General features: G+C 48.1%; 10 protein-coding genes across 10 annotated transcripts; 6 read left to right on the top strand and 4 right to left on the bottom strand.

Annotated features, from left to right (window-relative positions):
- Positions 1–28: 28 nt before the first annotated feature.
- EV420DRAFT_1534598 (uncharacterized protein) lies at positions 29–2,024 on the top strand. The gene is made up of 3 exons (XM_060472803.1): positions 29–610; positions 663–1,096; positions 1,150–2,024. Exons 1-3 carry the CDS (start codon positions 505–507, stop codon positions 1,738–1,740), a joined length of 1,131 nt encoding a protein of 376 aa, XP_060332156.1. The 5' UTR covers positions 29–504; the 3' UTR covers positions 1,741–2,024.
- A 20-nt stretch (positions 2,025–2,044) lies between these two features.
- On the top strand, positions 2,045–3,791 carry EV420DRAFT_1747014 (NADP-dependent oxidoreductase domain-containing protein; the record flags this gene model as incomplete). The annotated part of the gene is made up of 9 exons (XM_060480182.1): positions 2,045–2,440; positions 2,491–2,534; positions 2,584–2,634; positions 2,681–3,093; positions 3,144–3,158; positions 3,211–3,304; positions 3,353–3,511; positions 3,566–3,620; positions 3,646–3,791. The coding sequence occupies exons 1-9, from the start codon at positions 2,185–2,187 to the stop codon at positions 3,789–3,791; spliced, it is 1,233 nt and encodes a 410-aa protein (XP_060332155.1). The 5' UTR covers positions 2,045–2,184.
- Positions 3,792–3,821: 30 nt separating this feature from the next.
- Positions 3,822–4,965, bottom strand: EV420DRAFT_1619980 (ATP phosphoribosyltransferase; the record flags this gene model as incomplete). The annotated part of the gene is made up of 5 exons (XM_060475524.1): positions 3,822–4,216; positions 4,271–4,626; positions 4,681–4,750; positions 4,808–4,843; positions 4,905–4,965. The coding sequence occupies 5 exons, from the start codon at positions 4,963–4,965 to the stop codon at positions 3,822–3,824; spliced, it is 918 nt and encodes a 305-aa protein (XP_060332154.1).
- A 1,316-nt stretch (positions 4,966–6,281) lies between these two features.
- On the top strand, positions 6,282–8,067 carry EV420DRAFT_1641368 (DAGAT-domain-containing protein; the record flags this gene model as incomplete). The annotated part of the gene is made up of 14 exons (XM_060477226.1): positions 6,282–6,379; positions 6,436–6,540; positions 6,598–6,744; positions 6,803–6,812; positions 6,862–6,913; positions 6,968–6,980; positions 7,032–7,060; positions 7,112–7,352; positions 7,406–7,438; positions 7,490–7,529; positions 7,589–7,703; positions 7,754–7,798; positions 7,854–7,944; positions 8,001–8,067. 14 exons carry the CDS (start codon positions 6,282–6,284, stop codon positions 8,065–8,067), a joined length of 1,086 nt encoding a protein of 361 aa, XP_060332153.1.
- A 2,136-nt stretch (positions 8,068–10,203) lies between these two features.
- EV420DRAFT_1222280 (uncharacterized protein) lies at positions 10,204–10,686 on the top strand (the record flags this gene model as incomplete). Its single annotated transcript, XM_060466469.1, has 3 exons — positions 10,204–10,290; positions 10,358–10,471; positions 10,528–10,686. Coding segments are annotated over 3 exons (360 nt in total), but the record flags the coding sequence as incomplete, so codon positions are not given.
- A 195-nt stretch (positions 10,687–10,881) lies between these two features.
- EV420DRAFT_1268144 (uncharacterized protein) lies at positions 10,882–11,406 on the top strand (the record flags this gene model as incomplete). The annotated part of the gene is made up of 2 exons (XM_060467430.1): positions 10,882–11,009; positions 11,064–11,406. 2 exons carry the CDS (start codon positions 10,882–10,884, stop codon positions 11,404–11,406), a joined length of 471 nt encoding a protein of 156 aa, XP_060332151.1.
- Positions 11,407–11,569: 163 nt separating this feature from the next.
- On the bottom strand, positions 11,570–13,120 carry EV420DRAFT_1747010 (uncharacterized protein). The gene is made up of 3 exons (XM_060480181.1): positions 12,882–13,120; positions 12,100–12,829; positions 11,570–12,048 (listed from the first exon to the last, which is right to left on the bottom strand). The coding sequence occupies exons 2-3, from the start codon at positions 12,790–12,792 to the stop codon at positions 11,635–11,637; spliced, it is 1,107 nt and encodes a 368-aa protein (XP_060332150.1). The 5' UTR covers positions 12,793–12,829; positions 12,882–13,120; the 3' UTR covers positions 11,570–11,634.
- Positions 13,121–13,298: 178 nt separating this feature from the next.
- EV420DRAFT_1534541 (alpha beta-hydrolase) lies at positions 13,299–15,406 on the bottom strand. Its single transcript, XM_060472802.1, has 4 exons — positions 15,129–15,406; positions 14,852–15,079; positions 13,966–14,799; positions 13,299–13,913 (listed from the first exon to the last, which is right to left on the bottom strand). The coding sequence occupies exons 1-4, from the start codon at positions 15,358–15,360 to the stop codon at positions 13,492–13,494; spliced, it is 1,716 nt and encodes a 571-aa protein (XP_060332149.1). The 5' UTR covers positions 15,361–15,406; the 3' UTR covers positions 13,299–13,491.
- Positions 15,407–17,618: 2,212 nt separating this feature from the next.
- Positions 17,619–20,369, bottom strand: EV420DRAFT_1534524 (inorganic phosphate transporter). Its single transcript, XM_060472801.1, has 12 exons — positions 20,310–20,369; positions 19,860–20,261; positions 19,753–19,806; positions 19,638–19,696; positions 19,465–19,581; positions 19,306–19,412; positions 19,130–19,253; positions 18,696–19,075; positions 18,395–18,644; positions 18,087–18,345; positions 17,908–18,026; positions 17,619–17,855 (listed from the first exon to the last, which is right to left on the bottom strand). The coding sequence occupies exons 2-12, from the start codon at positions 19,976–19,978 to the stop codon at positions 17,803–17,805; spliced, it is 1,641 nt and encodes a 546-aa protein (XP_060332148.1). The 5' UTR covers positions 19,979–20,261; positions 20,310–20,369; the 3' UTR covers positions 17,619–17,802.
- A 2,602-nt stretch (positions 20,370–22,971) lies between these two features.
- Positions 22,972–24,737, top strand: EV420DRAFT_246831 (uncharacterized protein). The gene is made up of 7 exons (XM_060481382.1): positions 22,972–23,751; positions 23,798–23,928; positions 23,979–24,120; positions 24,170–24,177; positions 24,227–24,280; positions 24,337–24,457; positions 24,510–24,737. The coding sequence occupies exons 1-7, from the start codon at positions 23,074–23,076 to the stop codon at positions 24,612–24,614; spliced, it is 1,239 nt and encodes a 412-aa protein (XP_060332147.1). The 5' UTR covers positions 22,972–23,073; the 3' UTR covers positions 24,615–24,737.
- The last annotated feature ends 1,748 nt before the right edge of the window (positions 24,738–26,485 follow it).

Raw genomic sequence — 26,485 nt, 5'->3', positions numbered from 1 at the left:
TGTTTTTATTTCAAACTGCATATAAGTACCTGTACAAGAACTTTTCACGCATGAATTGGAAACCAGGAAGGCTACTCCCAGAATCGGCTGATTTCTTGCACTTCTCGCCCGCTCAGTGCTGGCGGCTAATGACTCGGTCTTTTGATATGGCACGTTTACCTCGAGGTCCATCAAGTGTAACGAACTTACCTTGTTATCTGGGCGTCTATCCAAACTCTAACTTGCCTCGCGCGTGACAATTTACCTGATCTTTCCTGTCATCATCCCCGAGCTAGCTCACTCACCTTTTTCTACGATGAATCGTCGATCCAGAGGGCGTTCGCCGCGCATGTATGGTATCCCTACGTTCCAATCCAGACACAGCGCTGCGTCACACGCATCTTCGAATCCATCTGGCAGGGCTCCTTCTATACCTCTTCCTTCAGATAAGAGCATTTTTGAAGGTTTAGACACCAAGTGCATCCAGATGTTGTCCCCCCCCCCACTCTCGACGTGACCGATGCAATGGTCGATATCAAAGACGTCGAATACATCGGCTCCTACAACTGGATCAAGAACCATGACTCTGCATTGGATATCCTGGACCCATCACCGACAATACTAGTACCTGGTGAGATAGGTTCAATGCTCGGAAACAATACCGCTCACGATCTCACCTATAGGCTCACCACCGGAGTGGCAAAACAAAGCCGTCCCTTACAGTGTCCCTGCCGACAAAGGCATCTTCTTCTCTGACCAAAATGGCTTCCAGATGCCTTCCGCTATCCTCCTTCCACTCATGGCTGCTGTCGAGACCGTAGCGGAAGATAAAAAGGAACCCCCTTTCGATTGGTCTTCGGTCGACTTTGTTACCGATCGTAACTGCCTCCGCAAACTCCTTAGATGGATTGGGGGAAAAGATGATGAGAAGAGTATGAAAGAATTTAGGATCGACATGCAGCTCGCCGGCAAAAAAACTGTCTTGTTCAATAGGTGGGACAAGAGATATCGGGAACAAGCTTCCGGATACACGTTCGGATATAACTTCGAAACCCACACTACCAAGCCTGCGAATGGATGTGAATCTAGCACCGGTCACCATCGCATCATTACTTACGTATGTTCCATCCAGTCCGTCTCCAATGCACGTACTGACTCTTTGATTCAAAGGACCTCGGAGGCTTCAAAATGGTGGTACGGTTTGAAGTTGATGCCTGTGTATCTGGCAGCGATACCAAACGTGCTCCTGCTGCGTCGAGTTCGTCAACGACCGTCGATGACCTCTCAAACTTGCTTTCGAGAGTTAAGATAGGACCACCCACATCTTCTGTCATAGCAGTCACCCCGTCGCGTTCACTGACAGTCAAGTTGGATGGTTCCTACGTCCCTCAAAATGCGATCCTCGAACTCACAACCGTCTCAGAACGCAGACGCTCTCAGTTTGATTGGTACGAACAATATCCCCAACTCTTCCTCTCGCAAACGCCTCGCCACTTCCTTGGCATTCATAATCAAGGACGCTTCCAAGCCGTTGAAAAGAATGAGCTGAGTGCTCTGACTCACCAGGCGAAATCGGTACAACCCAGTTTGAAGAAGCTGGTAAAAGTCTTGAAGAGTATTCAGGAAATGGTTGTTAAGAAAGGAATGACAGGCAGGTTGACGTTGATTCGTGACGGAGAATGGTTGAGAGTCTACGAGAGGCGGAGCCAGGAAAGCTGCCTTTTGAAGGAGTATCTGGCAAAGTTTGAACCCAAGGACTGAGCAACTGTGAAGTCTACTCCAGTGTCGAGTATTGCTTGGATCTTTTCTGTACTATTATTAGGGAGCCTACGACGGAATTGGCCATGATGGTCACTATGTTACTCTTCCAAGTCTGTGTTTCGTCGACTTGTCCACTTTGTACCGATATCTAGTACACCTGAGTGCTCAATTTATATTAAAGCATTCTTCTCTTTTTCTCAGCCTTCGCCTTGCTCTCAAGCCTGTCTTTGCCTCCTACCGGTAATATTTTTTTTTACTTATATATTGTACCCCATCAATCATGGAATATACTGTCCGATATGTTGCGGAATAGAACTTCACATTTCAACATGTGAGCATCATAATGCGCGATAAGGTGCTTATCTTTCCCGGCCGGCCCGGGTGCAATATCTCTCTCTCGTCACTTTGCTTACTCAGTTGAAACCACCTATCGCAGTTGCAACCATGCTTTCGAAAGCGACCTACGAGCAATTGCCCACTCACAATGGGTCCAAAACCAAAGCATGGCACTGTAAAACGAAACGAGTCTGCATAATCTTCCTGGTGTTCTTCACCCTCGGTATCGGCCTACATCGTACTGGATTTACGCGGTCGTTGTTGGGTGCTGGAAGGTGTAGCAAGTATACCCCGTCTACAGGAGAAGGTCTGCCTACGCACTACACGTTACCCTCTGGAGACAAGATTCCCTCGGTTGCTCTTGGTGGGTCTCTCACGCCCGTTTGCGAAACTAAGAGATTCATGTGCACCTAGGTCTCTGGAAAGCAGGAAAGAACAAAGTTGGAAGAGCAGTGCAGGTATGTTCTTCTGGGAACAAAGACGAGTATACCCTTACGGCACATGCAGACTGCGGTGAAGTCTGGATATCAGCATCTTGACGGTGCTTGGATCTACGGGGTGCGTGCGGTTGGCTGTACCCTGTCATTTTCTCACTGTGTCTCAGAATGAAGCCGAGGTGGGCGCCGCGCTGAAACGAACAAACATCCTTCGTGAAGATATTTGGTTGACTTCCAAGGTGTCTAAACCGACAATACTTCCGCGGGTGCGGATGCTAATCTGTCCTTGTCAGCTGTGGAACTCTTTTCATGACCCAGAAGATGTTGAAAATGCTCTTGACGAGTCACTGTCTCGACTAGGGACTGATTACTTGGATCTCTATCTCATTCATTGGTCTGTAAAGTTTGCATTCGCGAATATGTTTACTTATCTTTTAAGAAATCTCACCCTTAGGCCCCTTGCCCTTAACAAAGATGGGTCTGTGTACAATCAAGAACTCACTGATGATCCGTATCCTACTTGGAAGAAGCTTGAAGAATTGGTCGACAAGGGTAAAATCAGAAATATTGGTGTCAGCAAGTACGTGTTGCATACATAGCCTGGTTCTTCAACGTTCTCATCTCTTGTAGTTTCAATATACGCAGGTAACTTCGATTGTATTACTTCTGAACACGATGTCGTAACTCGCCGCTCTAGAATCCAAAATTTGACCGCTAATCCCTTGAAATATCCACCCGCGGTTAACCAGGTCGAGATCAATTTCTGGTTCCCACAGCCGGAGTTATTAGCCGTAAGCGTTATCCACAGTTCTCTGGTCTCATGCTCACCGAAACACTAGTGGTCTAAGGAGTACGGGATATTGTTAGAAGCGTATTCCCCTCTTGGGGGCGATGGACCCGTCGGAGAAACGCTCTCTGTCCCTGTGGTCAAGGAAATTGCCGCTGAACTTGATATCACTCCTGCCCAAGTAATCAATTCATGGCATGTCCAACGCGGGGTATGTGTTACAGGACTCATCACAGCACGGAAGAGATCACTAATATATCTCCAGACCGTCGTCCTTCCAAAAAGTGTAACTCCATGCAGAGTGGAGGAAAACTTACATAGTTAGTCGTTCCACCCACTGTGCAGGTACTTTGACTAACTTGAGTTGGATAGTCACGAAACTTCCGGATGAACTATTTGAGAAGCTGGAGACAGCCGCGATATCGCACGAACCGAAGCGAGGGGTGAATCCGAGCAAAGGCTGGGGTATCGATTTTGACATCTTTGATTAAGACGGAATGCTCTCTAGTCGAAACTGGCAATCAAACTCTACAGTTGTCTAGGTTGAAGATCATGATATCGTGTGCACCGATCTTGACTAAGTCGTCCATGATATCTGCAATTTTCTTCTTCTCGACCATGCTACTGACTGCGACCCAGTTCTCCTCCTCAAGAGGACTTATAGTAGGCGCCCTTCGACCGGGTGTGATTCTCGTTGCGTCAGGGAGCTTATCGCGTGAGATGTTGTACTGACAGACAACATATTTGCTGGCTGCCACGACGCCCGCGATGCGGCTTGTTATTTGTTTGATCAGAGGCTCGAGACCAGGGTGTTTTGGGACGCTGGATTTGATGAGAACGGCTTCTGTCTCTAGAACCGTCGCTATCGCATGCAGACCAGCTGCACGCATGGTATCACCGGACTCTACGAGGTCGACTGCGGTAACAAATAAGTATAGAACAGAACATGCATCGGTTGATGGGTACACACCAATCCCGTCTGCTAATCCCAATGCACAGGCTGCTTCCACACTTCCACCCACGTACTCGATCTTCGTCCTCGCCTCACCCTGCAAGCCCATTTCCTCATCTATCTTTGAGAAATACTCCCCAGACAAGACCTCGAAGCTCGTAACGACACGCTTGCCCGCAAGGTCCTCTACGGTTTTGATTGGTCCGGCTTCAGGGACCTGGACCTGGAGGGAACATTTTCCAAAGCCTAGCCGTAGGGTCTCGGTTACGTGCTGCTGCATTTGGGATTCGAGGATCACATCGTGGCCTGTTATTCCTAGATCGACGTTGCCTTTGCCGACGAAAGATGGTATGTCAGATGCGGGGAGGAATACACTGATAAATTAGTTTTGGTTGGGATGGTTGGTATGTGACAAGAAAGCTTCTCACAGGGCGATGGGATGGTTCTGCACGAGGCATACGTCTAGTCTATTGTGCCTCCGGAATTGTATGTCGGCTCCTAGGGGTGATACGGGTAGTAGTAGATGAACTGGTTCGTCGGATGAATGTGACTCACCTGCTAGTATTGATAGGCACTTTTCGTACAGCCTACCTATAGAAAAAATGTAGGTTCAGTTATAATTCTTTGTAATATTTCCTGTATGCGCGCTGACCCTTCTTCGGGATGGCGAATAGCAAGCGTCCATCAAGGCTTTCGACGTCTACATGAGTCATATATGAGTATTCTTTCCCAGCGCCAAAGATACGGACGACAGACTCATATCCCGTTAGTAGGAGTTCGTAAACTTGGAATTTAGGGTATTAGGTGCGTGAATGTGACGCAAAATTGGGGTCCAGAAATTTTGAGATCGTGGATTTGAATGAAAGTGAGAAAAGGACGTGGCTGTGCTGATGATCGGCAGTTTCTCTCAGGCCGTTCCTTGTCATCTACCACCGCATCCGAAGGGGTGAGGTTCTTCACAATCACTTCAATTTGGCTTCTAAATATGCATACATAGACCCTTACACATTTTGGAGAGTCAGGCGCTTTTCTTGCGTCCCTTCATTCTATTAATAACTATTTCGCTCGACCAGTGGAACGCTCAGATGCCTCTACTGAATTTCTCGAAAGAAGTGCGATTCTTCTAGCGATAACGGACCTAATAACGATTGTACTCCATTTGGCTGGCCAATTTAGTATACCGTTCATCGGACGAAGGCCCCCCAGTTATTCGTTGCAATGAATTGGCCCGAGACCATCGTGCGACAGTGATTTGCCAGTTAAAAGGGGGAGCCATTCTCCCGTGAAGGAGTGCCTTCGTTGCCTTACTGGGTCTAGTTCACGCGATGTCAACCCTCTAAATTCTTCCAGAATCATAGTATTAACGATTAACGTTGTATACATTCACGGATGTCGGTACGGTTTCAAGACGGAAACTACCGACTTTCTGGTCCACATCTTTTCGACAACTTACTTGGAACTCAGGAACGACGGGGTTCGGAAAGACTTTACCGATTCATTCGAAAGCCTTCGAATTCAGAACGTCTTTGATATTGCTAAATAATCGACAGGCGCTTGTTACGAACTCAGTGATCCAGGTAAGCGAACGGCAGAATTTCTGCCAAGCACTTCTGTGTTCATTGAGCCGCTACGCACAACGCCACAATACTTAAACGTATCAGATCCCGCTAAGAAAGAAGGGCTTATGTGCCGAACGGTTTCTATTATTTACTATTCCAGTATTTTCGTGTCGTGTTCCCACCTGTGACGTTTCTTAACATCTGTTCGGCATAATCCTGCATAAGCCTCGGTACCTTCCCTTACCTACCTTTCGATTATGCAAAGCAACAGGTAAATTCCGGAATTCCATTAAGACATGCCGGAACTGTCGCGTCAGATGTGAGGATTTTTCCGCCAAGTAGGAGGATTTGCAAGGCTTGACGCGCAGTGACGGCATGGGAAAAGGCAAATAGGGGCTTTCGGCAACTGCCGACTTCCAGCGAGACATTCTTCTCCAACGTCGCCGCAAACGTCCAGGACCGCCGCCGTCATGGATCCTTTGCTGGCATCGTCGCTCAAGGTAAAGCTTTCAGGATTCGCGGTGACCCCACTGGAACCCATCAAACAGTCACTGCAAGACCATGTCGAGTCTGCCGTTTTTCTATCTGAAACCCTTCTTGCAATTCAATGGCATATATCCACAGTTTCGTACCATCTCGAGTTCCACTGCAACGGAGACTTCAAATGACGGCGGTGGCGTCGTGGTCGGTCCTGTTCGTCTTGATGACCTGCCTGTTTCTCTACCTTTGGTGCGCCACTCGCCTACAGAAGTGTTCTCTGTGCTAACTTTATCTGTCTTATCTCAGTTCTTTCCCCCCGTTATGGCCTTTACTCGTTCTTTATCACATCTGGGTCCACTATATTGACAAAGCGTCTATTCACGGGGGAAGACCGAAGAAATGGTTTCGTCATTTGGTCTGCTGGAGGTATTTTGCCGACTATTATCCTATATCGTGGGTGGTAGTGTTTCATTCCCAACGCGTCAATTCCACTTACGTGGATGTGTAAAAGGCTGATGAAGGTGACTGGGCTTCAATGTGAATTGTCGATGTGTGCTCACTCTGCCCTAGGAGGCTGATCTTCCTGCCGACCGAACCTACATCTTCGGGTACCATCCTCATGGTAAGTTGACATGTTATGTTGTGTTCTTCATCTCAATTCGCCGGAATTACACAGGGATCATTGGAATGTATGTCCCCATTCAGGCCCTGTTATGGCATAGCATAACATTTTCATTCAGGGGTGCAATAGCGACCTTTGCAACGGAAGGTGTGTTTTCCCATATGCTACCATTGAAGCAGCATTGACACTTCCTTGCAGCAACCGGTTTTTCGAAGGCTTTTCCGGGAATAACTCCCCACCTACTGACACTTGCCAGCAATTTCAAGTTACCGTTTTACCGGGACCTGATAATGTGGTTAGGTATAGCCAGCGTGAGCAAGAGATCATGCAGCAACATCCTTCGAGGTGGTCCCGGACAGTCTATAGCTATCGTCATTGGAGGTGCTGCCGAAAGTCTGAGTGCACGTCCGGGCACAGTTGATCTCACCCTCAGGAAACGGTATCCCTGAATACCCTCTTGCCTGTGCGCATTCATCTCATTGTATCCTCTAGGCTTGGTTTCATCAAGATTGCTATCCAGCATGGGTAAGTGCCCCTTATGTCTTTGGACCAGACTAAACGGATGTCCGACGACAGGGCGAACCTCGTGCCGGTCTTCTCCTTCGGTGAAAACGACGTAGGCATCATTCAAATTCACATTCTTAGAGCATGATAATCATCACAATGGTGTATCAGATCTATCAACAGATGCCGAACGAAAAGGGGACGACAGTATACATCCTTCAGAAGAAGTTCCAGTCGATCTTTGGATTCACCTTCCCACTTTTCCATGGTCGTGGACTATTAAATTGTAAGGGTTGCGCCGTCTTGATCTCATACCGGCCCTGACAAACCACATAGATAATCTGGGCCTGATGCCTTACAGACGGCGAATCGTCGTCGTCAGTGAGTACGATATCTCCCCACTGTGGCCATCGCCTGAGCGCTTCCCACTCTCTAGTCGGTCGACCTATTCACGTCAAGCAGATTGATAAACCCGATATAGACGAGATCAGGCGCATTCAGTCCTTGTACATCGATGAGTTGACACGGTATGACTTCTCTAGAATCGTTATAGGAAGCCTTTCTGAATATATTCTATCTTCAGACTCTGGGATACGTACAAGAATGATTTCGCCAAAGCACGAAAACGAGAACTCAACATCATCGAGTGAAACTCCGCTGGTCAATGCTCAAATTTCGCGAATGTACATTTATAGAATTCCTAACGTTTATCGCGGAACTGTATCATCATGACATCTGTAACTTCTATAGATTCGTTTCCCAGTGTGAGTGATGCCACCGGGAACATGTAATGTGCGTGCTTTGTGTTGTCCCTTCCGTTTGTGTACTGACCAGTCGTCGTGCAGTCTAAAATACTCTTTAACATAGACTGCTTTATTGTCCTAGAATAAACCAAACAGCATCTCTTTCGAAACGCTACCAGATGCTGCTTTTTTGACCTTCTCGTTGCGACCCTGCTCCGTGAACGTGCTTGTTCTGATGGATATTTTAATGGTACGGACATCGCATCTGCTCAAAAGTTGTACAAGCCCCGTCATTTTTTCAACATATGGCGGATATATGTCTAGAGGCGTATCATCAAGCCCATAGTCGCCACTGGGTCGGGATCACGATAAGGGTTGCTGGAGTTCGGGCAAGAAACAAGATATTGTTGGCCAGCGCTCCAGCGGTTGTTCCGTGGTATTCCGTCAGACCCATCCGATTCATGCCCAGACTCTACCGAGAAATGTGCAACGAAATACCAGGCGCTCGCTTGTGAACCGATGGACCGGTCGTAAGGCTTCGCGTTTTCTGCGCCTTGTTTACGTATCACTTATTGACTACGCTCCCTCGTCGTTTAGGATCAGAATTCCGGGAACCTCCGCCTTTCCTCGTGAATCTCCGAGAGGTGATCTTTACTACGGAGATCATCTTCTATTCAAGCACGCGCGTACCTGCATACTTTAATGCTAATCGTCGACGCTTTCCAGAGTCCGCCAACCGGACCGACCCTGTCCTATGACAAGACATATAGGTCTGCCAAGAGTACCCCGGGAATACACCATTGAATTCTGACGTCTAGGACCGGAGTGAGAAAAAACGCTGCACGATCGAATCCAACACGCCTTATTCTAATTCACACCCGCTCAGAATCGGGAGACAAGGAGAATGCCGAGCGCAGGGATGAGAGCGGAACCTCGCTGTAACATGAAGCCGCCAAATTTCCGACGTAAAAAAATGAATCCATTCTCTTTGTGTGACAGATTTGGTGTCTTTCTATTGGTGTGATTCCTTGACATTCATTTCTTGGGGCTGACGTCTGGTTTGCAGGTCGGATGGAATACAGTCAAGTGATGTTCTTACGAAGTGTTAGGGAAGCGCCTTCCGGCATCGTACACGAAGGACTCACTGGGCCAAACATCAGGTCCTGCTGACCCTTATTGGCTAGTGATTGTATGCTCATTGATTGTTCGAGGTAAACACCTCAAGTGGGTAAGGAGATTGGCCGAAGATCGTAGACAGTGTGGAGAGTGATCCAAATGCCATACAAGACAGTCCGCATGTCTGTTGAAATCGAATTGCGAGTTGAAAAGATCAGTTCGAAGGTTTGATGCCCATATTGGGATCAGCGCGGCGATTGCCGGGACACCACTATCTCGATTTCGGCTGGCCGCTTTAGGCAGTCGGTATGTTGCTTCTGTGCTCACAAGTACGAACTAGCTTGTCCGGATCTCTCCTGGGTTACAGCGCGCTGGGATCTGTCAGAATCCCAGGCGGCCCGAATATAGTTCTTTTTGGGCTGTGTCCACCTTTTTTACTATCATATTGTCCCCGAATATGAGCTTGTTTCCACGTTTGCTGCTATCCATGTTCCAGTAACATTGCTACAGAAAAGCCCCCTCAGATCGTTACTTTTGAACGTTCACATCCTCGTGGTTGACCTTTCGAGTTGGTGGTAGTGGTTAGGAACACGTCTAAAGGTGCGGATACCTGGTTGCTCTTCGTCTCTTGGAATGCTCAGGCTGGAATATTCTTGTCACAGGGTTTGCAATGGCAGCCACAGATTGGGAATTCCCCTTCGTGCTCGAGTGTCCCGTTCCAAAAGGAAGGAAGCCGACGTCTATTCCAGATACAACTCAGTTTTCTCGAATCACTGAATGTCTTTTCGGAGTCACCTGTGCAACACCTGAAGAACCTTATCGGTGGGGATTCTACAACGAGGTCTCAACTACTCATGAGCCTCTTCATATCAACATGTTGACGTCGTTGGCTTTTAGCTCTACCTCTTGGATCTCAATGTCCCCCTCGACCGCCAAGGTCAAGTGCCAGAAAAAGTGCTAGCCCGAGTTGCTCGTGATGTCAAGTCGAGGTCGGATATCAGCATGGAATCTGAGGTATGTACCCGTTTCTCCCAGCCGCTGGCATGGTGCACATTGGAGACAATTTCAAAATTATTTTTAGATCGCAACGATGGTCTTTGTGAGGCTGAAGACAACCATTCCTGTTCCAGTTGTTTACGGATACTGCCCGACCCGCCATAACGCCATTGGGCAAGCCTTTTCTATCATATCCTTCGTAAGTTCGTGATTGGTCCTTGAGCCTCGTCGTGGTCCTCACACTTGATCCATCAGACAGAAGGATCGGACATGAACGGGTCGCCTTGGGAGGACTTGGCTTTAGAGCTCAAACTCAACGCCATTCGTGATTACGCTCGGATAGTGCTTCAACTCTCCCAACTAAAATTTGACCGCATCGGTTCAATCTACTTCAAGCATGACGCTGCCCCACCCGACTGTTTCAGGCTCGGACCCGTGGCATGGTGCAAACACGAGTCCGCAGCTCGCAAAAGAAATTGTTCATATGATCGTGGCCCGTGGAAGGTTTCTGGACCGTGGCTCAGGGCAGGCCTCACGGAGGAGATTGAATTCATGGAGCGCCTACCAGAGCTGGCAAAAACGTCATACGGATATCGGAATGACATCAATATGAAGTGGCGGTTGGCGCTGGATGTGCTACCCCAATTTCGGGACCGTATACGTGATGTGATCGAGGATGAACTGGATGGCTGTGCAGCGGGACCATTCGTTCTGGCCCACATGGACTTCAATCCATGGTATGGGATTCAATCAAACTATTTTGAGCCTAACATCGACCCTCCGCGTAACAGGAACATGATAATTGCGCCCGATGGTCCCAATGCAGGGCATATCCTTGCTATCATTGATTGGGAGATGGCCATGACTGTACCACTTTGGACGCTTGTTTGCCATCCGCTGTGGTTTGAGAGAAGGGGCTGTCAGCGAAACCGTGATCCACAAGAAACGCGGTTATTTAAGGACACGTACGTACGGGAGCTGCAGAGGTACACCACGGAGTCTTTGGTGCTTCGGGTCGTTCAAAATCCGAGATTAGAGTTGAAGAAGCGGTTCGCTGAGATTGCCGTCGCGTCTTGGGACAAGGCGGAATGTATGAAGGCATGGATGGATAAGCATCCGAAGCAGGAGCGATAGCTGGATAAGGAACTCTCACCCTTCTGATCCCGCTCCAGCTCTCTGTATCTAGTCCATGTTATCGCTCTGTATTTAGTCATACCCTGCTTTGGAAGAGAGATACTCTCGATGTATTATTCTATCCACGCTTATCGAAATGCATGGATTTAATCGAGCAAATATTATATGATTGATTAATCGTAGAGTAAGAAATTACCGTCTAAATTAGACCTCCAAAATTGTCATAGACTAGAATCCAAGGTCGGCGGTGTACCGTGTTCGCACCATTTGCTCAACTTCGTTTATCCACGTCTTTCCCACGGATGCAGGATACTGCTGTCCGGTAGGGCTCTTTTCAAGATTTATGGATCGCGCGCTTCTCAGAAACCTAAACAAGAACTCCTCAACATGTTGGAGAGCCATCAATTGCCCCGATTCGTCTCGCCAATATCCGCCGCCAGTACGGTCAAGGATTTTATGAATGGCTTGTAGATGTTCCATATATTCCATGGTGCTTAGTAGGATCCCGAGACATCTTATCACATTCGAGCCATTGAGGAAACCCCAGACGAAAAGATCACTGATGAAGGCAGCCAGTGAAATACCGGCGATCGTGAATAGCAATGGTTGAGGATTTCGCGCCCCGAACGTGTTTGGGAGTTCCTGGAAAATGATCAATAATCAAAAACTTGAAGCCTGGTGAGGAACACACACCCTTAACCAACAACTCTCGAATGAGGCCATACTTCGCTCTGTTATCGCGATACGGAACGCTTCTGCAGCCATAGGACCATAGATGGCGCCCATATTCCGATATATCTCAAGGACGAATGGCGCGATAGATTCAGGCGTTTCTCTACCCTTCGAGTGGTCGAATTTCGCAAAGGCCGCTCGATACACACACTTCTCTGCTAGCCGGGGGACATCAGAGTCGATGTAAAAACCTTGGGAGGCCATGATTGCGGCGGCGTGCGCTTGTAGGAGTCGTGGGTTAGAGGATGATGTGAGGGTGGTACCTTGAAAGAAATGCGCCTCCCATTGAGTATTGAGCGTCGGGGAGTTGGCGCTACGGATTATGCTATCGATTTCGACGAGAACAGAGCGGGGTACAACATTGTTAGCGACAGAGGATCGGGGTGTTTGAGAGTCGGTCTGGTACACTGTTGGTTGTTCACTCTCGGTGGGCGCAGAAGTCGGAGGGCGCGAGGGGGGAATAGCTACACCAGAATTGTCAACTCCTTGCTGCCAGTCGTGAATAGAACGCTGTCGCTCTTTAGTGTAGGTTTTCGTGGCAGATGCGATGGCTTCTTCTGGTAGGGAATTCACGTCGATGGGCGTGTCAATGCTTGTCGCAGACGATGTCAAAGACGCAGACATAGTGGGAGAGTTGAGTGGTGATGAAGGCATCGATGGATGGCGCGTCTGCTTTAAAGGGTTGCAAGCACTGCGTGGCATTAGTACGTTATTGTCCTACTGCTCGTGCAAAATATACTCACATCAATATTGGTATTTTGGTGACAATAGCCGGACAATTGTTAGAGGACTTTGCGACGCGTCAAATTCAAGTCAAGGACAGGTTGCGGTGGCACAGCATTAAGTAGGAAGGATCCCAAGGAACCACTGCAGACGTGCCATTGGAAGAAGACAAAAGCTGCGCTCAGCACAAAGAACTGGTCCAAGTATGATGAATTCCGTAACAAAGGCGATTTCGATAAGATAGGACCCATGATTATCCCCTAAGAGGTTGGTTCCACAATCCGGACAAATTTTGCGTTTATTGCTCCGTTTGTCCTCATTCGTTCAGAACTATGGTCAAAAGTCGTGGGAATATTTTCAAACTCCGCCTAATTCGGACAAATCGTGGAACCAACCTCTTGGTGGATAATCGCGGGCTCCTGATAAGATCTTGATATCGGCAATCAGCGCACCAGTGAATCTAAGGAAATGGACTTTGCTTTGCTTTCTAGCAATGACGGCGGGCCCTTCTCCCCCTACCTTTTTCGAGATATTTCAAAGTTTGCCTTATAATTTGGGAGTGCCGAAGGCATTCCTGCGCATCAAATGATATTACGCTCACCAGATTATATATTACTTAGCTTGTTCACTTCACAGTCCCTCATCGTACATCTTCCTCGACAATGCCACATAGAATCTCTCTAGATCCTTCTTCGTCGCCAAATCATTCCGTGCCTTGACTTCCTTCTTCTCAGAAACCTCACTGCCGCAGTCCTTCTTTAGCAACGGCGTTGGTGTTGGTACCTGCTCGACTATCCAGTCAAACACCGCCGAAAGCTTGTCCGTTGATGCTTTAACAACATCGTCATCTCTCTGCCGCTCCAAATCTCTCGCCTGCTGTCGTTCAATCTTGGTCCGGGGAGCTTTCTCTGATTCCTCCTGTAAAGCTGCCTTTTCCTTCCTAGAAGCCTTCGCTAACCATGCCCAGTCTCTGTTCTGACCCTCTTCCCCTTCGCCAGAACTGAAAAAGTCGCCACCGATATCTAATCCTCTAGCCCCTCGAATCTCCCAGTCTGCAAATAATTGTGTCAGTAATGAAAAGGGGGGAAAGACAGAGTCACTCACGATCTACACCTTCCATGACCCCGAGAAATTCCCCCCACTTTGCACTTTGTACTGTGACCAAACCGTCATGACCCCATTCTTCGGGTTGCGACCATGTATTCTCTCCGACGTCACGCAATCGTTCTCTCTCTTTCCTTTCTACGCCGTCCAGAACCATCTTGGGTAGCCAAAATGGATGCCATAGGTTCACGTTTGGCATCCGTCCTGCGACACTGAAGTACTTCACTGCAGGACTGTTGGGTGTATTCGGGTTGAACACAGTGTTGAGATACGTAGAAGTAAGGTTCGAATATGCGGGAGAATCCAGAATAGATATAAGGAGTGTAGTGAAGGATGATGGAAGGGAAGAGAAGGAGAGTGAATAAAAAGGATTGGAGTTCGTTTTCTCGCTCGCGGGTTCTGGCATCGGCACTTTAGCAGACTCGTCGTGCGACTCGATGGTCTTCGCGAGACGTTCCCCTTCACGTTGAATTAATCTTCCAATGCCGATATTCTCTGCGCACCAGTCCATAAAGGGACTACCACGATGTGGAGTGCTCACTGTAGTCAACGATAGCGGCGTGTATTCTGACGGCTTGACGTGTGTAATAAGATGTCTGCAGTCTAAACCACCCATCGAATGGGCCAGTAAGTTGATGCCGCGGCCCAGAGCCTTGTCGCAAAGCTGCCGGTCTAGACTTTCTGCGCGAGAAGCTATTGACCCGGTACTCGGAACAGCGGTGACTATGACTTCTGCGCCAACGGTTTTTCGGAGTATTCGAAGAACATTTGACCAATACTGCATGCGCATACTAGGAAAGGAGGACAGGCCACGTTCGTCAAAGCCGTAGAGACCTGAGTAGAAGTATGAAATTTTATCGGAGAAAATTTCCGCAAGCACACGTACCATGGCACAGAACAATGGGATAACGAGGGGTTCTGAGGGGGTTGTAAAGCGTTGGATTCCGTATCAATTGATGGATAGTGTCCTGAGAAATCGCGTCTGGTTCCGGCGGGGGGTCCGAAGGCAATTTTCGCGACGGGGGCATCTGAACTGGCTCGTATGATTGATTGTTCCGTAGTTCTGTCAGAGAAGCCAAAGTAAAAGAACTCCATGACCACTGAAAAGCTCTGGCTGCACAAAGTCTTAGCAGGCAGTAACCAGTGCTAGCCTGTGGACCCACCGTGCAGAATGCCCGACTCTGGCCTTCCTAAATTCCAGTACCACCGGTCGCCACTCTTCCACCATTCCCAGTCCAACGACATCCATGACGCTGGCGGTTCTCGAGGTTCCTGGTCCTCTGTTTTGGCCCCTTGCTTCAGTAAGTATTGATTTGAGATAGATATAGTGGAAATAACGTTGACAAGACTTCGAAGGAGAGAAACGACGCGAACTGGAACAAAAACACTGCTCATTGCTGCGATGGTGATGTGGTGGTGGTGGTAAAGGAGAAAGAGGTGGACGCTGATGTAATCGGGAAGTCGGACCACTTGCCGGCGCTGCATTGCTGGCAACTTGGCTGAAAAGATTTCAGTTGAACAGACTGCAAGACAACGACAAGGAGAACCTTAGATGTGGGAAACGTATTTTCATCATTATCTTGGGTCTGTATCTTTTTTTTCATCCCTATCTACTGTCCGGTCCGAATCATCCGCTTTTAATTTTTTTTTGAGTTCACCAACCTTTTTTGATGTTTTAAAAATTCCTCATCGTGTGATCTCTACTTATACGTGTCTGGTACTGTTGGTGCATGAGTCTGTTCTATCCCTGTCGTATCCTAGGACCGCCCATCAGCACTTACTAGCAATCTGCTGCCTCGGACATAGAATCCTAACTTGAAGTCAAGAGTTTGCACCGGCTCGGTAACTGATTATAGTACCCCATTGGTTCTGTGAACGCGTTTCAGTAGAGTCGTATGCGGTGAGGGCTCCCATGTATTGCCGGTGTCGATAACCTGCTATTGACTCACTATGAGTCTGAGCTCAAAGGTGCACCCTTCTAAAAAAACTGGAAGTTGGTCTTTCTCTTTCTCAAGATGCTTGGAAGTCGAGACCATAAATCTCCCGTAAATGCTTCTTAAAATTCTTTGCAGGCCAGTCTGACCTAGGCTCCAACCTAAAAAAGACCAGTTTGTCGGCGAAGAACCCAGAACACTCTAACAATAGAACATGGGCTCGGAGCACCAATAGAATCTACGCATTAGATCATAGTAATTGAGTGCGACTTACCGAGTTAAAACCTTAAAGTATCGTAACTTTTAACAAGACCGATTCAAAAGGTAAGCGTCTGACAGGAAGAGTTCAAGGAAGAGGATAGAACTAAGTCTTTCCGATGCGTTTTCTTCCCCCCTTCCAGGCTCCGCAAACAACTGTATCGACCTGGAAGCAGATTCTTTTTCATGCTCGCAATGGTGAGCACAAACATAACAAGCAATAGAATAACATACCCACAAACACTACTCTACCGTCCACATGTAAACATACCTTGGAATAAGTCATCCACTCCCCAGATACATTCTTGCCTTTTGGTAGCGACATGTCGGTTGTATGACCGAGACCCACTTGACACAGACTCGGGGGCAATCATTATCAGGTCAGGCAGGATTCGTGCACGCCCAGGACGAATGAAAATCCCAAGTCCCTATCGGCGGATCCAGGGCTAGGGAAAACGGTCAGACGACCTGAATTTGCTCTAGCTCCAGCCAAGAAGTCTTCCTGATAAGGCATAGAGCGTGAGTTCCAGACGTCGAAGATAAGCCTGATGAACTGTTCATGAGCTTGGTGATGAGGCCAAAAATCAGAAACCCGACGTACAGCGCTACAGGAACTCGGTGTCAGCATTATTATGAAGCATGTGGAGAAATTCAAAGGTCGAGGGAACTTGATAATTGTGGCGCGTCTAGGGTCGTCAATACTAGGCTGAACGTGTTTCCGCAGAAAACCGCCGGTACATGTACATCGCCCACCAGGCGAGGCTCTGAAATACAATTCAGACTCCTCACCGATGTCGCGCACATGATACTTATCCTCTTCTGCTGCATCCAACGGCATAACACCTGAAGCCCCGGGCGCTCCAGTATGTGGTTACTCCGAGTCCGCGTTCTGGAAAGCCCCGGAGCGACAGTCGCCATCAGAGAGTCTCTGTTGCTGAGTTACAGTCTCTAAATGAAGTCCTAGTTTAGTTAAACAAAACTGTAAAAGCGCATGGACACTGCAAGCGTACTGACATCGGTGGCTCCGATGCGGACATCAGATACTCTTAGTACTGGTGATTTATTCAGGAACAAAGATTGGTGATCTTCGAGATTTCCATTACCGTGAGCTGTGAAACCGCTCGACGGCGTCGGAGTGTAGGATGGGGTGAACCAGTGGTTCGCCGGTTCGTCGTAATAAAGCGGTGATGCTGCTTGTCGATAATTTGAATGAGGATTCAGGGCTGTAAACAGACATCTGGAAAGAGAAGACCAAGGCAGCAGGGAGGAGAATGGAACTCGTTATCGAATTTGAGGCTCCGATGCTGGCCCCCATCCACTAAGCGCCGAAGACCCACTAGCATCGACGTGCACAGTATAAACTAAAGGCGACAAATCCCAGTATAGCTGCAGCTCGAAGGGATAACAGAGGACAAACATGACACTGGGCTTGGAATGCTAACCGCGACTGAAGGCGCATAGCACCCGTGATACCAGCTCACCATCAACTGCTCTCGCTTTAATTGAATCACAGAGTTACATACGGGGCATTGGATCAATTCCTCATAAATCTGAATATAGATTTCATTGAACAAGTACACATGCCAGGATGTTGGTCGTAATCATAACAAAATGGAAATCATACGGCATTATAATCGCACCGTCCTTATGACACTGCTTTTACCAAACCATCGTCGTCGACTTCGAGACGACCGGCCCCTACCGAAGACCGTCACTAAGTGCAAAAAACTGAGAATGAAGAGAAACTTACCCCGAACGAAGCCTTCTTGATCTTCATTCGACAGCTCTTCAAGAGTCTTATTCTTTGTCTCAGGAATGAGCAGGGTCGAGAAGATCCCCGTCAGCATGAACAGCGCAAATATTTCGAGGCTAAAGGATCACCCGTGCACGTCAGATATAACCCCTGGGCCTTAAGCAAAGACAACTTACATGTGCTTCACAAACTTGTTAGGTCCACCGATATCCTTCAGCCGAGCAAACCCTACTTGGGCGATAATAGCCCCGAGTTTCCCGCTCGCAGCAGATATCCCGTGCGCAGTCGACCGATAGCGAGTCGGGAACGCCTCACCAGGTACGATGAACGTGGTCGTGTTCGGCCCAAAGTTCTGGAAGAAGTTGGTGAGGCAGTAGAGGAAGACGAAGGCGCCTTGTGAAGACTTGGTCTTATTGAGGGCGTCAAAACCGAAGCCTAAATCATTTTTAAATAGCATGCAGGTAAAGGGAGAAAGTTGAGTTACCCATGATGATGAAGAGGATCGTAAGTACGATGAAGCCCATCAGTTGAATAGGCTTGCGGCCCCATGAATCGATGAAGAGGAAACAGACCCAGTACCCTGGGATGAGTCCCGCAGCCGATAAGATCAGGTTACCGACTGAGATGTTGTTCAGGTTATCGTAGACCTTTTGCGAACCACTTGTTAGAGGCGTCCCGAAGCCTATAGCCTCAAGGATGATACTAGAGTTGAGACCAAGGCCGTAGAAAGCAATCTACAAATATAGTCAAGAATTTCTATTCGAATTGCCATTCGTTGTACTCACGTCAAGAGCGAACCAGGAGTAAGCAGTACCGATGAGGATTTTGCCATTTTTCCATTGGCTAAAGTATGCAATGAAGTCTGACCAGGAGGCTTTGGGTGCGTCGGCACGCTGGATGACGGAGTCTGGCTTTTTGACAGACTTTCCGGTGATGACGGTGGTGATGTCGGCGGAGGCTTGTTGGATGTTGCGTTCTATATCCATGGTGAAACGAGGCGTCTCAGGGATAGTTAGACGGAAGTATAGGGCGATGACACCGGGAACACAACCGATTCCAATGAGGAGACGCCACATATAGTCGACGTGGTTGTAGTTCGGGGGCGTGTCGTGAAGGATAGAGTTTTTATAGGCGGACGTGACAATCAAAGACACCAAAGCCGCAGCTGGAGAGAGTTTGTCAGTTTTTTGAGGAACTGGACGACTGTTTGAGTACATACAAAAGTTACCCCAGCCTTGAAAGGCGAAAACTGCGTTCATCATACGACCCCGAATTCTGGTAGAGGCGAACTCCGAGGAAATGATCGCGCTCAGAGGGTAATCACCTCCAACCCCGACGCCCATCTGAATGTTCATACTGTTAAATTGGCTCCGGCAAAATCAAGGTTTGAAATACCAGAAAACGCCAGACAACAAGAACGCCAATGATATTCACTGCATGACCACTTCCTGAGACCGTCTGTCCGAACGTAGCAATTATCATGAGGATCAACTCAATACCATCTACGACGATAAGTGGCCTATGCCGGTAAAAGTACAGGAGACGTGTACGTACACATGCGCTTGCGCCCAACTAGATCGGCAAGCCAACCGAAGAGGAGCTGACCGACGAGAGTACCAACTGGAGTGGCGACTTTGAGGCCAAGGTCTTGATTGGCACTGAGCGCCTGGTCTGTAACGAGGGCCAACAATAAAGAAAAGGAAAGACTGAGTTCATAACCAACTCACTGTGTCCGTATACGTATCCAATCATGGTGGCACCGATGTTTATAGCAAATATATCATATCTAAAGCAGAGGGGAGATAAATTGTAGGGTTTGAAAACTAGCTGATTCAGACGTACGCATCGGTGAAAAAACCAGCCCCAGCAACAAGGCATATCTTCACATGAAACCATCTGTGAATTTTTGAGCTTCGGAAACAAATGTAATATATGACCGACACACTTACGAGAACTTGGCGGTGTCGACCTCTGCTAGAGCAGCGCGTCGACGTTCATCGAGGATGTATGCAGGCCGGGCAAGAGCAGGGGTATGCCCCTCGTCGCTGGAAGCCTTTTCTGAAGCCATGAAACGATGGGAAAGAGGAACCTTGAGTCAACTACCTTATACTCTCGGTCAATCTGGCTACTAATCCTAGTGCGGCAGGGTGTGCACGTTCGTAAGCCTCGACCAATCACCTGTCATAGAACGTAATCATGTTGTTGATCAGATCACCGCAGTATTGTATGGCGCTTTGCTAGTTGGAAAGCTATCCATCCTTCTAACTTTATATCGACGGCAATTAGGCGGATCTGTATGTATGGCAAAGTAAGTCATTCGTGGGATAGACCCATAGGACCCATACTGCAGTCTTGCTTTGAATGAGCACACAAGAACAGAAAGAAAGACGCATCAATACCGGAAGGTAAGTGGGTCAATCACAGCGCCCAATACTTGTCTGCCAAGTTCAAAGGAGACGGGGACTAATTGCGCCAAGGTCCTCCCGTGGCATCTCCCTCTCTTTAACGCCGCATAATAGTAAAGATGGAGCATCACGGTGCGGATAGCTCTAGTACAAGGCGGTGAGCATGCCAAGAATGTTGATGCCTAGGCACAAGTGCTGTTCATGAATACAATGCCGGTATTCATTATAGCAGGCACACACGATTAAACCCTTTAAGTACGTGAGAGAGCATTCAAGTAATACAATACAGTACCTGCTCACTTAACTGAGATGGTACCGTGTGAGTAAACTTCAGATAGGGTTGCTGTCAACACCGAAACCCAAAAGTCTGTGAGCCATCGCCTAGCCTCCATATGGTCGCTTTGCTTTAGACAGAAATTATACTTGATGACCGAATGGGAGATGCGTACCCATTCATGAACTCAAGAGGTATTGTGGTAATAACTGGAATTCCAGTCATTATTGATGGAAAAAGATGGCTTCAGATTCTTTGGAACAGCGATAACCAGATATACAGATACGGGTGTATTGGATTTGTGGACCTCAAACTCGACGTGAGGAACAAACAGCTCGAGTTTGAGCTGGCACCGTATTTGCGTCCGTTTTGTACGATCGAGTAGTACCAATATTTGCGGACTTTGTAGAATATCTCCATTGAAGTTTTCACTCTCTCCTCGTTCGGCAGGACTCGGTTTTCGCGACCCACCTGCACCCTTGTTAGTCATAGTTGTTTGGATTCGTTGTCTGTCGCATCGCGTCTCCAGCCGTCGGTCAGTCATCAACCTCCCGAACACCTGGGTTCCCTGCCCATCAGTCGGTGACGTTTCAGTCACCCTTCCAGCTTCCTTTCCATCACGCTCTCTCTTCCCTCAGCCGGAGGTCACCTCGGCAGGAAACTCATCCCTCAAACCCAAAATACTCGGTATCTTGGTTACTCACTCTTTGTCGCTCTATCTGCCATGTCTAACGGACACCACCTAGCTTGGCGAAGGAACAGTGCGATTTCGAGTTGAACGTTGAAGGATGGTAAAATATTCGATAGCGCGAAGGAAAACCAAAGCGTGGGAAAATATTACGGAATCTCTCTCTCCGGTCCGCTACCACAAATATGAGCACCTTGGTCAATGCCTGGGTCCTGCATCGAGAACAACAATATTCTAGTTGTTCAAGGCATTCTCGACAAAGACAGACACGTCCTTTACCGTGACTACCGTGAGAAATCGCAAGAACCGAGCGAAGGCGAGAACATGGTCCAGCTGCTTCTGATCAGGCTTGGGTGCTCTCTGCCTCGAAGACGGGTATCACGCACTCTTGGAATTCATGCGAGTGCATTTCGCAGACTGGATATATTCAGCCAGGGGCTGGGCGAGGAATTCCCTGTTTCTTCTCTTCCGTAACAGTAGACGATGATGGCGAGCTCATTGGATCCTCATTCATCAACATGGATGAACTCGACCGTCAATGACACGACACAGCGACGCGGACAACAAACTATTGTATAGTTCGATCTGGCGAATTGTTAGCAGCGCTGAACGGAATGCCAAGCTCAGGTCAAAGATGAGAATACCGAACCACCGGTAACGATGAAGTTGAATCGCCTTGATGAAACAGGTTTTGAGAGCATGGGCATAGCCAGAGTTGGTCTCGAATCTGTTGCCTAAGTTTACCTGTAACAATGTTAACTGATCTAGAATCAGTATTTCTTGGTGTGTTCATTCAGCCCTGTTTTTAGGTACATCGTTGTGTATTGCTGAACGCTCGAGGTTACATGATGAATTGGTTGTCCTCAATTGCAACAACTTAAGCGATTCATTCCTTGACGAATTTCCAATCTAGAACCCATCCCCTTCACTCCAGCTTCTCCCCGCCCCTTGTTGTTTCGAACGGACACCTTAGACTCTGTGGAAAAAGTCAATATGCCCGCAGAAATCGCCCTGACTAGTTTAAGGTTCTATACTCCCATATCCCCAGCGGGTACCACCACCAACCATCGCCATCACATCATAATGGCATCTACCGACTAAATTCAGACACGACGCGTCCCTTTTCCATCGTGCGCTTCCGTATTTTTGTCCTTGTCTGATTCACTGAGACTTATATTCCTTGTCCAGCTCCTGCTCTTCGTTTGCTATGGTTCCTGTGCTCCGATGTGGCGTTGTTCCCATATGATGTTGTTTCATGGACCAGAGCTTCGTTGCTGCTACCGCATTGTTTGATGGCGTGCTGCCTCGCCAGCGCTTGCTTGGTGCTTGGGTTTCGTGATTTACATGAGCCCGAGCTCTACTGCCGTGGTCTGAAATGGTGTGTTATCAGCGGCACTTGTTCGACGATTGCGCTTCGTTTCCGGAGCTCCCGCACTGCCTTGTTTTTTTGGTTACTCGCAGTATTAGGATTGTTGTCCGACTCATCCTTGCTATGACGCCAGCAGCCGTTGCCATGGCTTGCTCTGCTCTCAACATACTAAGCTCCTGGTTGGACTCCGCTGTCTCCAAAATATCCCACGAAAGCCTCTGATCCACGCGGCACACTCACTAGTGAGATCACAACAGCTATGTCTTTGTGGCTACAGTGTATGGTTTCTGGCCGCCTCTTATTGGGACCTGCCATCACGTGGATTTTATCGTTGAACCCCAACCGTGACGCCAAGGGATGACGAGGGGTCTCCACAAATTCAATTAGGTGTATATATACTCTACCTGCCTGACGTCGCTGCGCAACGATGTCCTCCTTTCTGAAGAGCACGACCGACTTTGCTGGAAGCGGGCTCTCCCAGGTAGCCCATGGCGTATCAAATGTCGCGACCACAGCCACTGGCGCTATCAATCCAAATAAACCAAAGGTCGAAGATACTTTTGTAGCTGTGGCTACTACCCCACCTGAAGGGAAGCTCCAGACGTCCACTGAAGTCACTCCGGAAGTTGAAGAGGGTCAGGAAGAAGGTAGTCCTGGTGCTGATACTATCGGCCAAACTCCTCAAGCAGGGGGGATTGGCAATAGCATTGCTTCTGGGTTCTACGGTGTAGGGAATGTCTTCACTTCGGGCGCGTCTACAATTGTCAATCCCGCCTTTGACGCTAGCAAATACACCGCAGGATTTATACGAAACACCAGCTCCACCGGGTTCTCGATTGGTCGGCAAGTCGCTAAGACAGGTCTCAGCGTCACGACAAATGTAGCGATTGGTACTGCGGATCTTGCTGGGACTGCGGTGGGCGGTGTCGTCACTCTCGCAGCTGATACGAGCAGGAAGGTATTCGAGCCCGTTGCGAGTGGGTTGAAGGCTATCGATGGATTGCAAGTGCTTGGCGAGGGCCTGGAGAAGGTGAATGGGTTGCCTATTGCTGCCGTCAAGCAGGTCGGGACTTGGACTGTCAAGGCAATGAATATGAGCGGTGTCGTGAGTGCACGAGAATTTTATGGCGCCACGCTAACTATTCACGTAGACACCGACGTTCTTCGATACAAATGGCGACGGCGTCGTATCTCTCGATGACACGATTCGGGGGTTGATTGTGCTCGGCCTCGAAGACAAATATGCTCGATATGCAGGTTATGCACTTCATGCTGTGTTTAGGTTCGTTCCCATGTTGCATTTAGGTCCGCCCTCTGCTGAGCCTTCTTCAGTTATCCAACTTCGGACTCGTGGATTCCGTCAGCGGATATTAATCTCCCAATACATGTGAATAAGATGAGTAACACACGTTGGGGAAGGAACTGGGGCTCCTATGAACGTGTCGAATGGTGCCAGGACATCGACATTGAGCAGGTATGACCGATGTTCTGTTCAGAACACAATACTGAAGGCTTTCTTGTAGTTTTTCACGTAAACATCGACTTCTTTCTTATTTACCTTCTGACTCACCCGCCTTCAGCAATGAGGAAGAAGCTTCAGATCTCAAAAAATGGAAGGACACGATCAAGAAAAGGTGCGTACGATTGTTGACGATTCACAGATCGCCTGTCTGAAGTGTCTATCCCGTAGCCGTCAATATTTTGGCATCTTGCTACTGATATTCGAATGGGGGACGACGTGGCCCTTCTACATGCCGCCGGTACCAGCTCACGAAATACCTTTCAAAGACGACATTGGTCGTGTCGTGCGGGTGGGTACTTACCTTGAGATGTATGGGCTTAATTCATGATATATTTCCTCAGACTTTGCTTCTTCCAACGATACTGTCGAATTATGAACACTCACGGGAAAGTAACACTAGTCTTCCTCCTAGTAGTGTGCCGCCAACGGATGCAAAGAGTGCCTGAGGGAGCTTAAGTACAAATTTATCGGACCCATTTAAATTATTCTTACTTTAGGCCGTCAATTAATGTTGTATTCGAGGACTCGGTTTATATGCAAGGGACGTTCATTTAAATTTCGAACAGTCCAATCTTCTTCGCGTTGCGAGTTACCTCTTGAATACGAATTGTACGCTCAAGACATCATTGCATGCTCAGTGAGGCCTATGCAGTAAAAGAACCGGTCACCATCGAAGCTGGCTTTTTGCCTGCATGTACAAGTTTATACCATGACCATTTTAAACGACAATATTCTAGGCGACATAGGGACGAATCCACAGCGCTAATTGAGACTAGAGAGTTTATTCCGTATGGGAATTCGTGGTGGCAATGTCTTTCCAACCTTTGCCGTACCTCCTCAGTCTCGTCACCAAGATTTGACGATTACCAACGATGACAAAGGCGTACCCTGAAAGACGGAGAATTTTCTTCGTCACCCTGGCCTGGACACCAGCGCTATTCAGAGAGCTGCGTGACCAAGCACGGCTGTATGCTTTACGAAGTGTTCGACGACCGAACGCTTCCGGCGATAGCCTTCCTTGTGATAGAGAGTAAGGCACAGGATGTCTTTGGTTGGCATTTGCTGAATAAGTGTCTCTCGTTCCTGATTATTACTGACAGCAGGCGCCAGACCGAAGGATGAAAGATCAACCAAATCCACAGGTATGCTCTTGAGCTCTAGGAGGATGAGGTCTGTGCTTGTCTCGACCGTTATAGCCGCCGTCAGACTCCTTCAGACCGGCGTCACTCTCCTGTGCAAAATGACGACAAGAGTAAAAGGATAGAAAGATGTTCAAGACCGAGCTAACTAACGTTGTCGTCCTCGATCCGTACATGATAAGCAATGGCACATCATCTGTTTTAGACCACTAACCTTCCTAACAGTATATTCACGTCTGGGACGTGATATCATGTTATTGAAGAGGATGGAAAACATCACCCCTGCATGCTCCTCGAGTTTCAAGCTTCTCATGAATATAAAAGCAGGAGGGTTTATTCATGGACGCATCGGTGGCCAGCATATGACGATACATATCTAAAACTCGGATGATGTTCTTGGGATCATCGAGTGCTTGTAGAGCATGCGTGAGGTCTATAGCGCATAGGCCTCCCCACTCCATAATACTTTTAACCACCTGGAAGGCGGAACCATCTTCTGAATATCCTTGTTCCCGATGTGTAATCCCTATATTTATATCAGCATTGAAGTCGGTCAAAATACGTGAACTAGAAACCTGAAATGCATCCTCTAGGCAGTCCGCAAACGTTACCCCGTGATAACATTTGAGCATGTCAATCAATAAGCTCTTTCCAAAGTGTTGGGGACGGCAGAACATTGCGAAATTCTCATGGGCTTCTTCGAGATGGACGATATAAACTGTGTTATCAAAGACGTAGCGATTTGCTTGTCGCATCTCAAGAAGGTTCACCCCTATCGAAATCGCTTGTGGAGACCCTTCGTGTATTGTAGAATTTGCACCAGGTTACGAGTTGGACGAGCTGAGATTCCATCATCTAGAGGAGAAATAAGGCCTCGTTGTTTGCCGGGACCTCCCTGCAATGCGGCGGACAGGAAATTTCCGTGACCGCACCTGCTTAGGAGAGAGGGGCATAGTCGATGACATTCTATAACAGTAGGCCTGTAGTCAATGAAGTCAATGATTCAGTAGCATTCCAAGGACAAAGGATGGCCCCAGGCGGGATGTTGTTTCAATCCAATCGTAATTTCAGTAAATGTGTGTTAATAAGTAGAGTTCGAAGTCAGCACTGGGCTTTCAAAGCAGTAATCGGAACAAGTTTAGGCGTATCAGCAAAATCGTCTGTAAGTAGGTAGGTGT

This window comes from Desarmillaria tabescens (genome assembly GCF_030435595.1).
Source record: "Desarmillaria tabescens strain CCBAS 213 chromosome Unknown EV420scaffold_13, whole genome shotgun sequence".
Taxonomy (NCBI): Eukaryota; Fungi; Basidiomycota; class Agaricomycetes; order Agaricales; family Physalacriaceae; genus Desarmillaria; species Desarmillaria tabescens.
Note: the sequence above shows the minus strand (reverse complement) of the source record. Positions and strands in the feature narration are given on the sequence as shown.

What these genes read in the sequence shown, in the direction of transcription:
- EV420DRAFT_1534598 (XM_060472803.1), top strand. Translation starts at nt 505, where the DNA reads ATGGTCGATATCAAAGACGTCGAATACATCGGCTCCTACAACTGGATC. An exon ending in ACCGACAATACTAGTACCTG is followed by an intron (nt 611 to 662) that starts GTGAGATAGGTT and finishes TCTCACCTATAG; the next exon opens with GCTCACCACCGGAGTGGCAA. An exon ending in ACCATCGCATCATTACTTAC is followed by an intron (nt 1,097 to 1,149) that starts GTATGTTCCATC and finishes TTTGATTCAAAG; the next exon opens with GACCTCGGAGGCTTCAAAAT.
- EV420DRAFT_1747010 (XM_060480181.1), bottom strand. Translation starts at nt 12,792, where the DNA reads ATGCCTTCATCACCACTCAACTCTCCCACTATGTCTGCGTCTTTGACA. An exon ending in TCGAGAGTTGTTGGTTAAGG is followed by an intron (nt 12,049 to 12,099) that starts GTGTGTGTTCCT and finishes ATCATTTTCCAG; the next exon opens with GAACTCCCAAACACGTTCGG.
- EV420DRAFT_1534541 (XM_060472802.1), bottom strand. Translation starts at nt 15,360, where the DNA reads ATGAGCAGTGTTTTTGTTCCAGTTCGCGTCGTTTCTCTCCTTCGAAGT. An exon ending in AGAGTCGGGCATTCTGCACG is followed by an intron (nt 15,080 to 15,128) that starts GTGGGTCCACAG and finishes GACTTTGTGCAG; the next exon opens with CCAGAGCTTTTCAGTGGTCA. An exon ending in GGTCATGGAAGGTGTAGATC is followed by an intron (nt 13,914 to 13,965) that starts GTGAGTGACTCT and finishes AATTATTTGCAG; the next exon opens with ACTGGGAGATTCGAGGGGCT.
- EV420DRAFT_1534524 (XM_060472801.1), bottom strand. Translation starts at nt 19,978, where the DNA reads ATGGCTTCAGAAAAGGCTTCCAGCGACGAGGGGCATACCCCTGCTCTT. An exon ending in TGGATACGTATACGGACACA is followed by an intron (nt 19,582 to 19,637) that starts GTGAGTTGGTTA and finishes CCCTCGTTACAG; the next exon opens with ACCAGGCGCTCAGTGCCAAT. An exon ending in TCAAGGCTGGGGTAACTTTT is followed by an intron (nt 19,076 to 19,129) that starts GTATGTACTCAA and finishes AACTCTCTCCAG; the next exon opens with CTGCGGCTTTGGTGTCTTTG.
- EV420DRAFT_246831 (XM_060481382.1), top strand. Translation starts at nt 23,074, where the DNA reads ATGTCCTCCTTTCTGAAGAGCACGACCGACTTTGCTGGAAGCGGGCTC. An exon ending in GCACTTCATGCTGTGTTTAG is followed by an intron (nt 23,929 to 23,978) that starts GTTCGTTCCCAT and finishes AGCCTTCTTCAG; the next exon opens with TTATCCAACTTCGGACTCGT. An exon ending in ACATTGGTCGTGTCGTGCGG is followed by an intron (nt 24,458 to 24,509) that starts GTGGGTACTTAC and finishes ATATTTCCTCAG; the next exon opens with ACTTTGCTTCTTCCAACGAT.